General features: G+C 46.2%; 1 protein-coding gene across 1 annotated transcript in view; it reads right to left on the bottom strand.

The window, feature by feature from the left end:
- Nucleotides 1-13,986, bottom strand: part of BCL2 (BCL2 apoptosis regulator) — a 96,539-nt gene extending 82,553 nt beyond the window's left edge. Inside the window, exon 1 of the mRNA XM_042049000.1 lies at nucleotides 12,160-13,986. Coding sequence (XP_041904934.1) covers nucleotides 12,160-12,744 — 585 coding nt within the window. The 5' untranslated portion in view covers nucleotides 12,745-13,986. The remainder of the gene's footprint in view (nucleotides 1-12,159) is intronic.
- Between the last annotated feature and the right edge of the window lie 6 nt (nucleotides 13,987-13,992).

Genomic DNA, 13,992 nt, shown 5'->3' with positions numbered 1-13,992 from the left:
GGGTAGAGCATCCTCTCCTCATCTCCCTCAAACTGTCCCTGTCCTCTGGAGACTCTGCACCAAAGCTCAGGGTGGATGTGGGCTGTAGGCTGCCCTCTGATGAGCCCAGCCCCATGGCCACCCTTTTGATGCCAGGCATCCCCTTATTTCAAGTGGAAGCCCACACCAAAATGAGACATGCGGTGCTTTCTTAATTCTCAAGCAAAAAGACACCCCTGTGGAGCAGCTGGGAAAGGGAGGCTGGAAAGAGGCTGGCAAGGTCCCTGTACAGGGGAGGACTTGTCCCCTCTGAGGGACCTTCGATGAGGCTGCAGGAGAGGCGGAGGAAGGAGCCAGTGCCTTGCAGCACACCAACCTTGCTAGGGGGTCAGGAAAACCCCTAGACACAGGCTGGCCAGAGCCTGCTGTGGGCAGGGGGCCGCAGGGACAGGTCCTGCTTGCGTTTGTGCTTCACAGCCCCCTTCCGGTTGACCTCCAAACCCTGGGGCAGACACGGCCAAAATTAGTATCACACTGAGGGCTGGCACACGATGGCTTTGACCCTAACGATCCCACTGGGAATGCAGTATTGTTCTGGCCCTATTAACAATAATTTGCATGTTGTCTAATGGCCCTGGGAGGAAAAAAATAAAAATAAAAAGGGTGGCAGGCCCTGAGGGAAGAGAAGAGGAAATGGGACTGCTGCCATTTTCTTCTGAGAACTGGCATAGTAAGAAGGCTGGCTTTCTTAAGGAGTCAGAGGTAAAACCATTCATTTCAAAATTATTTAATCTCTAACTTAATCATTCAGCCTTCATTGCTTCAAGGCAGGGTTTTGAGAACCCAAGCCATTTAGCTATTTTGAAGAGCTCCTGTCAAACCAGCCTGATAGGGACTGGGATCATAGGAAACTGATTTTAGCGGGTCTCTGGGTCTCTCCGAAGGCACTGGTGACAGTGACCTTTCAGGATGAGGAGCTGCTCTCAGCAGAAAGGTCTGAAGTACAGGGACAAGGGATGTCTGCACACAGCGCTTCCCCATCGAACTTGGAGACTGACATAGAAAGAGCAGTCAGTAACACTGAGCTGCCACAGTTTCAGTCATTATTTCTTTTGCTGAGAGGAGTTTCTTTAGGGATCAAAGTGTCCTGAAAACCAAACAAGCTGCCTGTCCATCCCTTCCAAAAGAACAGGTAGTTTATTCCAGCTGTCAGCGACTGCAAACCAAACAGCTCCTCTCCCACTGTCAGTTTTTGCTCTAGGCCAGTTATTAAAATTAAACAGTTGCGTTTGCAAGAATGATGTATTTTGTCTGCAGGGGGGAAGAGAAGGGAGCAGAGAGAGGGGAAAAAAAAGCAAGCAAGTTTTCTAAAACAAACCCTAGGCCAGTTTAGACAGCCTAGCAGTGTGCCAGTGCTGCCTCTTCCCTCGGTCCATTGAACTCTCACAGAAGTCCCAGCCTGCAGAATGAACTACCATGTCACAAGCATCCTTCTCACTGTATTGGGGAAAATAAAATAATTTTTTTTCAAAAGGCAGGAAAAATCCAGTTGCTTGTAAAATGAATACACTATTCCCTTGTGAAACAATCCACTTCAATTGGCATGAAAAAAAGTACAAAGGTATGTCTTGGCATGTCTCCCCACCACTTGTGTCACCCAGGCTGAGAGCAGAGGGGAAAGGCCCCCCTTTCACCATCCTAAAGCACCAGGGAGGCTCCCCAGCTTGCCCCTGGGGCTGAGGAACAGTTTTACTGGCCAAAGCTGAGCAGGGCCAATTTCTAGAAAACTGCTGGTCCTGGTGGGACACTACCACCCCTGTCCCACATAGGCACAGTCAGATGTGTGGCATCCTGGGCTCCCCTTAGAGTGAGGATGCCTGGGGAGGCTGAAAAGCACTCTCAAGGCAAAGCCTGAGGCAGCCTTGCTCCAATTTTCCACCGCCACACAGCCGTGCCCAACCGTCCACTGTAACCAAGGCTCTGTACAGCACTTCACTGATCCCTTTCTGGGTCTGTCCACATGCTCACTGCTATGCAAGGCTAGATACCACTGGTTCTAGCACCCACACTGAAAAAAAATAGCTATTGACTCAAAACGGGCAAGGATTCCACACATTCAGTCCAGAGCCAAATATGCGGATTTTCTACCACAGGGGTTTTTTGCAGACAACCGTGAACTACTGCAGAAGCCTGAACAGACTCCAGGCTGGCTCGTTTACTTGCAACCTTGATTGCCACCTGACATTTCAAGAGACTGGTTTATTTTCTCCCTCATCAGGGCGCCCTGCTGTGGCACTCCGGCCCCGTGAGGCGCAAAGCCTTTCCCTCAGCCAAGCTCCGCAGCAGTGCTGCTAATTACTGCAGATCTGGAAAACAGGGAAAGGAACAGGTCAAGCTGGAACCTGGAAACAACACAGGCATTAGGATTCCTTCTCAGTTATATTCGGGACATTGTGCATCCAGCAGCAGAGGATTAGGTATTTGGACAGAGTGATTTAATGTGATGTGCCAGATCACTTCAGGAGAGGAGCTTTGGATATGTCTGACTCGAGCAAAAATTTGCAGACACTTGGAGCACAATGTAGAACTTGCTTCTGTTATGAACGAGGGAGTCATTACTTCAGTTTTTTTAGTATCTTTTTTTTTTACTTAAGCTGTGAGTTCATTCTTGAGAATTTCAACAGGTTTTATCTATCTACAGCAGCGACCACCTTATTCTGCAAATGGAAATGCCAATTTATCATTTACTAATGCATTTATCTTTGATTCACTACTAACTTTTTTTTCTCTATTAAAAATGAGAGATTAGAAATAGGATCCTCTACTACGTTTTATAATATACAGTATGAACATGTGAAGAATATTCTTAAGAAATTAGTTAATTCCTTTAGAGACAAAGCTTGCAATAGTTATTCCATCACAAAAACAGGCTACAGGACTGTCCCATAGATTTCACTGGCCTGCTGTCCGTGGTCTTATCCCATCTTTCTAGTGACTCATGCAAATCTCCACAAGGCACGCAACAAGAATTTTTTGTCTCCTAAGCCTCAGTTCAGCAAGATAGTTAAGAGTAACTTCAAGTTAATGGTTCAGCCAAAAGGTTTGATTACTACTCACTTTTCTTTTTAAGTGTTTTAAAATTGCTTTTGCTGCTTGCATCTGAACATTTAATAAAGCTTGTGAATGGAAACACAAGAATACAAGTGTATGAAGATACTTCTTACAGGTGCACATGATATACCTATACTATACTCCTTTCCTGAAGTGCCACAGATAGCTTTAACATACAGTGGGAATAGAAAAGGGAAGACAAATTCCTTCTTGAAACACCCAAAGAGCTGTGCTGATACTTAAAGGAAAACACAAATACTGTCACTTGCCATTTCTCACACTGCTCATCCTTCCCCTACATAAAAACTAGAAATCAACACCTGAAATGGATCTTTTTAATCTGTTTCCATCACAAGCATTGCTAAACACATCCAAACAGTGGAGCTGAAAAAGTTTAAGCCTAATTTCCATTTAACTTTTTTCTTTTCTTTCTTTTATCTCCTCTCCACTCAAATCTCACCCAAGATAGTTTCACAATCTGACTCACTTTGCTCTTTCCCAGGCTAGCAAACTCCAGCAATGACAAAATGTAATGCTGCAGATTTGAGCTTTATTCTAAGCCCCAAGTTACTGAAATGGACATTTTGTTCAAAATTGTACCTTGTACTCCTTTTTTTTTATTACAGAACATCAGCCCAGCTCATGATAGCATGAGGGGCAACAACAAATGTCCCATACCTTATGTGCTGTATAGCTAGCAAGAATACCTATTTCATATATGGGTTAACTGAAAAAGAGAGATATTAGTGATTTGCCCCATATCCTATCGTGTACTCAGTACTAGAGCCAAGAAGAGGAAGTTAAGTTTTGACTTAGTTACTTTCTCGAACAACTGCGCGAGAGCCTCTTTAAGTCACCATTTGGGGAAAAATGAGGCCTTTTCTTTTTGATTGTACCTGGCCCACATTCTTAAATTACTCACTGAAGTACCCTGAAACCCACTGAGTTGCCTTTTCAATCAATAAAACGAAATAATTCTTTTTATGCTTCCTAAATAAAATAGCAATAAAATGATATATGCACTGAAGCACGCTATTTCTTTCAACTAACACAGAACCATAGAATCACAGAATCATTTAGGTTGGAAAAGACTTTTAAGATCATTGAGTCGAACCACTAACCCAGCACCTGGTTCTTTTCGCAGAACTTCGATGACAAATACAAGGAGGATGGGCTTGCGACTTTAGATGCGAAGTTAGGAACTCGTGTGGCAATTCATAACACAGCTCCAGTCAGCACAGGAGCAGATTCTGTCATGTGGGTACTCTTAGAAACACATCAAGTGCATTTACAATTACCTTAACAAAACACATGCCTGGATGGATGAGAGCAGCAGCACATCCATCCCAGTATCCCCAGTCACTGACCAACACCAGGCGCTCTGGGGGAGAAGCAATGGAATAGATAATTTTGAAAGAGCTGGAGAAAGCTCTACCCTCAGCACCTGGTGATCTGGTTTCAGCAGCTGATGTTAAATTTACCCCAAGGTGTATGACTGCCCTTTCAAGCAATTTGACACAAACAGAAGCATAGATGTTTTCCTTACCCTTATAAATATCTAAACCTTTCCTGAATGCAATTCAGTAATTCCACTCACAGCTTTCCCATGAAAACAACTTCCAAAGGTTAATCATGTGTTACAGAAAAGGCTGGTTGGTTTTCCCTATTAGCTGAAAACCTGTGGCTTTTTCATTTGATCTTATTTTTCTTGCCACATATACAAAGTAAACATAACTACAATTGTCCAATTAAGTGCCTCTTCCTGTTCCTATTGAAGTCAATGGCAACACTTTCTAACATCAGATCTGTTTTCTTACTTGTTAACTGTAAAATCCAGAAACTGGCAAGGAACTTTCCAGCAAGGGGGAATTTTGCAAAGTCTATCAATATACAGTAATTATGACAGCATACTAACATTAAGATAAAATAACAGAAAATAAATTCCAGACTTTCAGATGCATTTGGAAAAGTTATCCGGTATCACAGTCTTTCGAGAGACAAAAGAAAAAAAAAAGGCAAAAAAAAAAAGCCATCAGATTGTTAATGAGACTGAAAGCCAGAGTAAAATAAAAATCCCTCAAATCGGTTATCAGCATTCATGTTTGCCAAGAAGGCCTGCATGTTATCCTGCTGGGGAAGAGAAGATCTATGGCATTGCACACCTTCATCCATCCTATTACTATATATGAAATGGAAAATAAAACAGGTCGGTACTGCCCTTAGAAATAATCAGTATTTTGCTGCCACTGAGTAACAAATGTTGTTATTATTATTACTAAATCAGCAGGAGGGCAGCCATGAGGTGCTCATAAATAAATTATTTTTAAAAAACCAACAAACCAAACAGGGCTGGGCTCCACCCTCCCAAGGGTGTGAAGGAAAATAAATCAGGGAGGGAGGTGGGCAGGGCAAGGCCAGACCTGGCACACACAGTTCCTGATGGCTAGGTGGCAGCGCCCAGCACCCAGTGCCCAGCACCCAGCACCAGCAGCAGGGATGGAAGGGGGCAGTCAGGAAACTGAGGACTGCCAGTCCACCTTGAAGCAGAAACAGAAAACAGGCAAAGAACCAGAACCTCTCACCATAACCCTGATCACCAAGAAGGACGGAAATGAATTAGGCAAAAAGTAAAAAACCTCTTTGCTAAAAGGATAGTCATCATTCCATCAGACCTTTCACACTGTTTTTTAGCTCCGTGACTGCTGACCCAGTTTGGGGCTACCCAGACCTCAGGTCAGAAGCCAGTGGCCACTGCCTTACCAGCAGCCCTGGGGCAGGAACGTGGTGTTAAAAGGCTTTGGGCTGGTTCGGCGAGGGAGCTGCAGAGCAAGATGGGAGACAAGGACACAGCATGACTGCTGGCAGCTGGTGCCACCAGAGAGCCACCACTTCAGCCACCCTTGCCCTGAGTCCTGGGCCCAGCATCCCTTGGTGGCAATGGCAGAGCACAAGGCTGGCTTTCCGTGCGCCAGGCACAAACCACCACGTGAGAGCAAAACCACAGCAGAGGTTTCAGAGCGACACCTGAGCACCACTCCCATTTCTACATCCACCTCCCTCCAGCATGCCAGGTCCAGCCTGCTGAGAGATGACCCTCTCATCAAGGACACCTGTATTGAGCACAGGGGCTTAATGTTTGCTGGCGATGCAGTACAAAGTTCCCGTGCTGCCTTAGGAAGCCCAGGCCCTGGGATCTGGCCGCTGGGAAAATGCTTCTGCTCCACATGCAATTTCACACATCATTGCATAGGTCTTGTGATTCTCCTGCTAGAGCCGGGCTCTGCCATCGGAGGAACGCTTGTGCCTCGGCAGAAAAATTCAACTGGATTTTCTTCACGGATTACCGACTCTGAATTTCAAGCTACATACTCAAAAAACTAAGCTCCTTACTGTCCAGCAGAGCTAACACAGCAGCTCGGGAGATGCCTGTGTTAGTGCAGGCACAGAACAAACTTCTTTCTCAATATTGAAAGTAAAGTAGAACTTTTTAATAGGATTGCTGTTTGAACTTTATAGTTCTTTGCAAGATCAAGGCAAATGACATCATCTCCACAAGTGAGACCCCTGGTTCTGAAATTTTAAAGGTCACAGTCGATACATTTTTTTTTTGTTTTTTTTAGAAAGAAAACAGACTTCTGAGAAAATACGCAGCCTAATGTTGTTGCAAGTTACAGAGAAAGCTATTATAAATGAAAGGGACTAGAGAACCACAATCATTTTCTCTTTCTGCCCTAGCTCTTCTCCTTGCTTCAGCACGGGTCCTCCACAGAATGAACTTCTTGCTCTTCAGCAACAGCAAAAAAGAAAAATATTTTGACAATCTTTTGAGAATTCGATTATTAACCCACAAAGCCACAAAAACTGGCAAAGGACCTATAGAAGGTGCAACACTTGAAACTGCCAATTCATTTATTTAACTGAGTGGATTTCAGATAGTTTCCTTTTACCAGTCAAACAGTGACTTGGGGTTAGCCCCACTGGGGATTGAGTCGTTACAAGGCCGCACGTCGCCGCTGAAGAAAGTCAAAGCGCCTCTGCTCCATGCTCTCGTTGGCCAAGCATGTAGCATCCCTCTCCAAGCAACGTGAAGTCCTGTGCTGAACAAGCAAGAGGCTTTTGCTTGGGACTTGCACAAGAAGCAACGTGATGTGCAGGTGGGTGCCTGGCAGAGCTGCTGGGAGAGCAGCTCCAGAGCCCAAAAGGGATGGGATTTTGGTCAGTGCCCTATAGACAAGCTCAGGAAGGGCCCTGTGCCACACCAATATCCATGATCTCTAGCTCTGTCCTGGAGGCAGATGCATCTGCCATCCCCCACCTTCATGACACAGCCACGGACCAGTGCAGGGCACGGCAATCCTCCAAGCTTCCTTTCCAAGGTGTGCCACCAAGCAAAGAAAATTAATGATTTACTAGGCACAAAATAAAAAAGAGAAAGCTCGGTGATTAAGACAGTCAGCTCAGGAGAAGGGAAACCTGGGGTCTTGTTGCTCATCCAAGAAGCATTTATTCATTTGGCTGTGGACAGCCACCTGAGAAAACACATCAGACTGCAGGAATTAGACACCCTAGATCTTCCTCCTCCACCAAATGAAATCTCACCCCTGCAGAATTAGAAGGAGCCCTGCTGCCAGAGAGAAGGACACCTCAGCAAAATCAGCAGCCATCTGGAAAGTGACACCTCCTGAGATATTGGAGATGTGAATGCACATCCCACTGCCAAGCTGGAGAAAGTCTCCTTGCCAAAGCTCAGGAGAGGCCTAAACTAAGGAATCACCAGGAAAAGTGGAGGCTTCTCCTCAGATGTGCTTGCAAGCAAGGATGGCACCTAAGAGACAGCAGCTAGGCCAGAGGGTGCCTGCCAGCTTCAGGACACAAAGGTCCTTGGGGACAGTGTCCCGCACAGCCCTGAAGTGGCTCCCTTCTCTCACGGCAGAAGCAGCTCCTGACTAGCTTGGATGAGGGACAGTGAGAAGCCAGGGACTTCAGTCGCCACTCTGGCTAGGCAGGCACTCAGAGGATGCAGGCGCTTACATTCCACCTAAGGTCCACTTCAGACATCTAAATCCTTCCCCGTACGTGGCCTTAACTCTCGAGCAGAATATAAAGAATGACAAAAAAGGAACAGAATCAAATGAAAACACAGGACCATGGCATTCCTGGTTAAAATGTAAATACAGTAATTTAAAATTAAGTGTTCTTGGCTGAATTTTCTCTCTGCTTCTCTCACCTGGGCTTTTTTGCATTCTTTACATCAAAAATGTACATGTCTATGTAAATATGACGGTGCCTGTGTCTCCTTCTGTAGTTCTCATGCTCTTGTTTTTCTTGAACAGCTTGGGGAGAAAGCCATATGTTGGACTAGAAGTGCCCAGAGCTAAGCATGGCTCCCACGTCTGTTAGGTTGTGTGCCCAAAGAGGGAACCCATCACTGCAAGACAAACACAGTTATTTCTCCCACACCAACTGCATCCCTTCAGTGTTCCCCATGTCAGTGTCAAAAAGGTTGCCAAGTGTGACAGGCCACTGCCAAGCCAGTCCTTCTGCAGCTCTGGAAATCAAAATTAAGCCATTAAGTTTTTAATCAGAAAGCATACATTATACCAAGTACCACAAAATTGCAGAGATGAGCTAGTTCTCCTCTTTTTTCTTTCCTAATACAATTAAGATGTTATCAGGCCAAAGTACAATATTGTGGTATCCTGGCCAAAGTGAATAACTTTGAAAGCTGCATTTATTTGCCACCAGAACCACAAGCTAATAATGCAGATTACGTGCAGTTCCCATCTGTTGCTTTTTCTAAGTTCTGAACAAACCCATGAGGCCGTGTATTGTAAGGGCATTAACAACCCCCAGACACCATTATCAGTGATGCCTAGTGCCTAAAATTTATACTCCACCAGCTATATCCCCCTCCCACCCTGCCCTTCGATATGCTTTCCTTCTTTGTTTCCCTTGCAATATAAAGAATTCACATCCTGAAAACACACTGCCAACTTACAGAATGGATTCAAACAGAAGAAACAAATAAGAAAAAAACCCACATCAACCACATTTCAGACCTGAGTGTAAGACACAGGCCCATCCATGAGACACAAGGCCTGTGTTGCCCAACTTACCCGCTGTGTAAAACACACTCTCATGACTAACTGTGACACTCTCTTCTCTGGTACTAAGCAGCCTCTAATAAACTTACCACTCCACAAAATACCAGGGAGCCACAATATAAAGGAGGAGAGGGCTACAGCAGCCAGGGCTCCTGCCTGTTGCAGCACCCTGCATGACAGGGAGATCTTGCAAGTGGCTGTGCTGAATTCCTACCAAGCATGACCACCTACAAGGCTGGAAGAGCCATTTATGAATCAGGTTCATACATGAGGTATGGTGCAAGAGGCAAGTTGAGGACTGAGCACATATATTAAAGCATCCTTTTACACTGACAGATCCTGCAATTTAGAAAAAGAAAAAAAAAAAGAAGAATCCACTGTCCCATGCCCTCCTTGATTTCTCCTGCCTGAAGAGAGGATCCCAAAAGTTGTGTTTGCAACTTCACGTTAGTCTTTTGTTCTTTGTAACCAGCTAGAAGGCTTTGCCTGTTTTTAATAATGCTATGGCTCAAAGGTACCAGCCATGTACCAGAGAGACAGGCAAAAGCCACCTTCAGGTAGTATTTTGCACATCTTCCATGTGTACATTACAAATAACATGCGGCAGTAAGTGGTATCACATGCATCCAAATTCTGGAGCTTTTGTTGATAGAAAACCTCAATAAACAATTAAGTGGCTATTGATAAGAGGTATCCTTTCCTTTTAAAGGCAGTCATTGTTTACAGTCTGAGTTTCTTGTACTTCTAACTGTCGAGCAACAGCTCCAGCACTCGCCTCCTCTGGCCAATCACGCCTGGTAACACCTGTCTTTTCACATTCTCGGTTTTATTCATTATTTATGTTTCTCTTTACACAATACACCCACAGGACAATACATCTCCAGCATGCTTACGGTTTGATGCAAAGCTCACTGGAGTCAACAGAATGACTTCACTGGCTCTGGAGCGAACCGAGGGCCCCAGCTCCGCAGACGGGCTTCCAGCCTGAGGAGGGACTTACGCACAAGTTAGGCATCCCAGCCCAGAAGTGCAGTCGCAAAATCCCTAACCCTTTAGCTGCTCGTCGCTGAACAAGCCAAGGTCTCCAAAAGCCTGAACTGTTCGCAGACTTTTTTCCCCCCAGTTATCTGTTTTGTGAAAAAAGACCCCCACAACACTAACAAACCCTCTGTAGTGATCCATGAACTAGGGGACCAGGGGACAAGCCTCCCTCTCCCAGCTGTGGTTCCAACAACCAAGTGCTGGAGTCAGTCTGTGTGCATGTGTGTATATACGTACGTGTGTGTCTGTATACGTGTGCGTATTTGTATATAGTACACAGACACACGCACACACACACACATTTTTTGCTCCCCCTTCTGGCCCCATGAATCTAGAATTTTTTTCTTCTTGATGGAAGCAGAGGAGAGCAGGAGAACAATCCTGCCTCCAGTATGACTTGTAGCCAGGGATCAGCAGCACTCCTTTGGGAGGTGAGCAATGTGGATTCCTGCTGAGAAAAGGGCCCCAAAGCCTTGCTCCCTCTGTTACTGTCCATCTGCAGGAGATGTCCTCTGGATCCCTGGACATGTATCCCCTTTAGTCAGGCGGGTTCAGCAGTGGGGAAAGGCAACACCTTCATTTTTTTAACAGAGATGGTCAGTGCAGGCATCACATTATTTAACCTAACGCTGATTTGCCAAGAGACCCAGAGCTAACAAACACCAGGCTTGAAAAACACATTAACTGGGAAACATACACTGTAATTTATATATTTTTACACACACCTCTTAAAGATGTGCTGTGTAATTGATCAGCTTTCTGTATTTCACAGGAGACCAAACCTGAAAATGCCAGTGTCCTACCTAGCTGACCTCCATTTCTAGGTGACTTATGCCAGCTCTCAGCCCAGATGTTAGGTTTCTTCTTCAGTATAACTTGAGCCATTTCTCCCTCCAAAACATTAATATCATAAGCTTCACAAATACAACAGATTTGGTTTGTGGGAGAGTGGCTGGGACCACATTTTGTTCCGGTATATCAACTAATAAAGGAAAAAAGGAAAGGAATACCCTTCTAATTCAATCCAGTTACTTATTCTGGAAAGATAGGGAGAGAGAAACAGGAAAGGCTTTTGACTGACTACAAGTGAAAAAGCTGTCCATTTTCCAAAAGTGGAAATCTTCCCTTTCTAGTTGAGGCTGTAGCCTGCTGCAGACAGAGGTGATCTCTACCCCAGAAACAGTCACCCATCAGATCACAACAAATACTCATTTTCCAGAACAATCCCACAGACACGTCTCCCAGCACCTTTGTTTCGTCTCAAGACAAAGATTTTTCACACTAGACGTATCTTATACCATAAAACCCCCACTCCAGTGACAACCACAGCTGCAGACACTGTCACCGACGGCCATCTGCTTGCCGGCAACACCAGGATCCCGTGTTTGTTGCACACCAGTCTGGTGCATCACCCCTCACAGGCCGGGACACTGCATGCACACACACACAGGTGGCCCCTGCTGTCCCGATGCCTGGGACCTGCCGCAATGTGCCTCTCCCTGGCAGCTGGATGGGCATCTCTGCCGCTCCCTCCCACCCCACTGCAGGAGTCTGCTGCCTTGGCTAGGAACCTGCCTTGGTTCTGCCAGCAGGTAAGGGTGGACAGGAGAAGCGGAGACCACAGGAAAGTGGAGACTGCTGATGAAGACAGTGCCTCACTCATCCCTTTCGCTCCTAAGCTGTAGCTGTTCCCCCCATGAGCTGTAGCTGTTCCCCCCATCTCAAACCACTCCACCATACCCAGCATCAAGGTGAAACTTGACAACTGGCAAAAGGCCTGCACTGCTTTGGCACATCCCAGTGCAGACACCCCCGGGCAAACCTTTTGCTCCCGCGAGCGCAATCTCCTGGGCACTGCGCAACCCGGGGTCCCACCAGCCACGGGCCAGAGCCGGGAGAGGAAGTGCCCAGTTGGGGGACATACCCAGCCTCCGTTGTCCTGGATCCAGTTGTGCAGGTGCCGGTTCAGGTACTCGGTCATCCAGGCGGCGATGCTGTCTACGAGGGGAGACATCTCCCGGTTGACGCTCTCCACACACATCACACCACCGAACTCGAAGAAGGCCACAATTCTGCCCCAGTTAACCCCATCTCGGAAGAGCTCCTCCACCACCGCCACGAAGCGGCTCCTGGCCGTGAAGGGCGTCAGGTGCAGCTGGCCAGACATTTGGGCAAAGTCCCTCTGGTAGCGTCGGGAGAACTCATCTCCCGCCTGGCGCAGGATGAGGTGGACGACCTGGGGTGCGGGGCGCAGCCCCTCGGCCGGGGGTGCGTGGCTAGCAGCAGCCGAGCCGGGGGGCTCGGGGTGCGGAGACACCAGCCCAGTGTGATCAGAGGAAGTCCCAGCAGCAGCAGCAACCGCAGCAGCAGCAGGAGCAGAGAGACCTGGAGGCAGGGGTGCCCTGTCCTCGCCGGCAGCCCAGTCGTATCCCCTCTGCGAGAGTTTATAGTGGATGTACTTCAGCACTATCTCCCGGTTATCGTAGCCTCTTCTCCCCGGATGAGCCATAATTCCCAAGAGGAAGCAGCAAGAGGAAGGGAGAGAGGAAGAAGAGGAGCAGGATGAACCCAAAAAAGTAAAGCAGCCAGTAATAATAAAATTAATAACACCAAAAATTATAATCCAGTTACTGTATTGGACACGGTTTCATTCATGCTGGTGTGGGGGAGTTCTCGGGGTCTCGGAGGTACTTTTGTCTTCTCAGTGTTTCCTCCTTGGTTTGAGATGCACGGCATAAATAGGGATTAAAATGCTGAAAATACTTTACTTCCAGGTGCACATTTATTACTTATTATAAATTTACTTTAGGACCATTTCCTCCTCGGTGTTGAAATACATCTTAAAAAATATTATACCGACTCAAAATCAGGTGCATTTTCCCCTAGGTGCTGGACTACCATGGACATGAAGGAGCGGACGAACACACACTGCGAAAACTGCAATTCAACACGATTTGCTAAGCAGCCTTGGATGGACGTTAATCCAATGCACTTTATGCTAGAAACCTCAACACTAGGTTTTGGGGTTTTTTTTGTTAAGTTACACAAACTAAATTTCCTCTGTAAAGTACTTACTTGGACTATAAATATGTTCCTCTGTCAAGTTTCCTCTAAAAGAAAAATAGCAACAATAAAATCCAAACATCACAAGTCTTCAGAAGCGTTAAGTTCTGGTCGCTTTGATGCTTCAAGTCACCAAGGGGACGGGAAAGGGGCAAAAAAAATATTTCTACGATTTCAAATGTTTTTTCCCAGACTCCTGTTTAAGAGACATCTCCAAAGATGTGTCAAAGCTCAGAAAATCCCGCCTCGCAGCCCGGGAAGGCGAACAACCCCAAAGAGACGGAAAATCCTGGAGACCAGATGAACCACATTTGAATCCAAGCTCTCGCAGAAGTGCTCTGTTTTTCCCTCCAGTGCAACGTACAGACATATGCATTTACGTAGTTTCATTCAGACACCGATCGCAGGAGCCCGGTGCTTCCACACACACGCACGCACACACCAAAAAAATTAAAAATTAAAAAAAAAAAAAAAGGTATGTATTTAGGAAATTAATTCTTTTTCACAAGAAAGAGCGCAAAAAAATTAATTAAAAAACGAAAATAAAAATAAAGGAAAATTGCTTTTGACTGCTGCCATTTCCCGAGCAGCTTTGTATCGGCGGAGGAAGAGCCCCTGGCGCTGCCGAGGAGGGGCGCGGACGGGGCGTGTGTGCGGTGTGACTGGTGCCGATGGGGACCGCGGCCGCGGCGCC

The sequence above is a fragment of the Corvus kubaryi genome, unplaced genomic scaffold (genome assembly GCF_017639235.1).
Source record: "Corvus kubaryi isolate FWS band 111438036 unplaced genomic scaffold, C.kubaryi_AGA036_p1.0 69, whole genome shotgun sequence".
In the NCBI taxonomy this organism is placed as follows: Eukaryota; Metazoa; Chordata; class Aves; order Passeriformes; family Corvidae; genus Corvus; species Corvus kubaryi.
The sequence above is the reverse complement of the archived record's forward strand: the minus strand, read 5'-3'. Positions and strand labels throughout refer to the sequence as shown.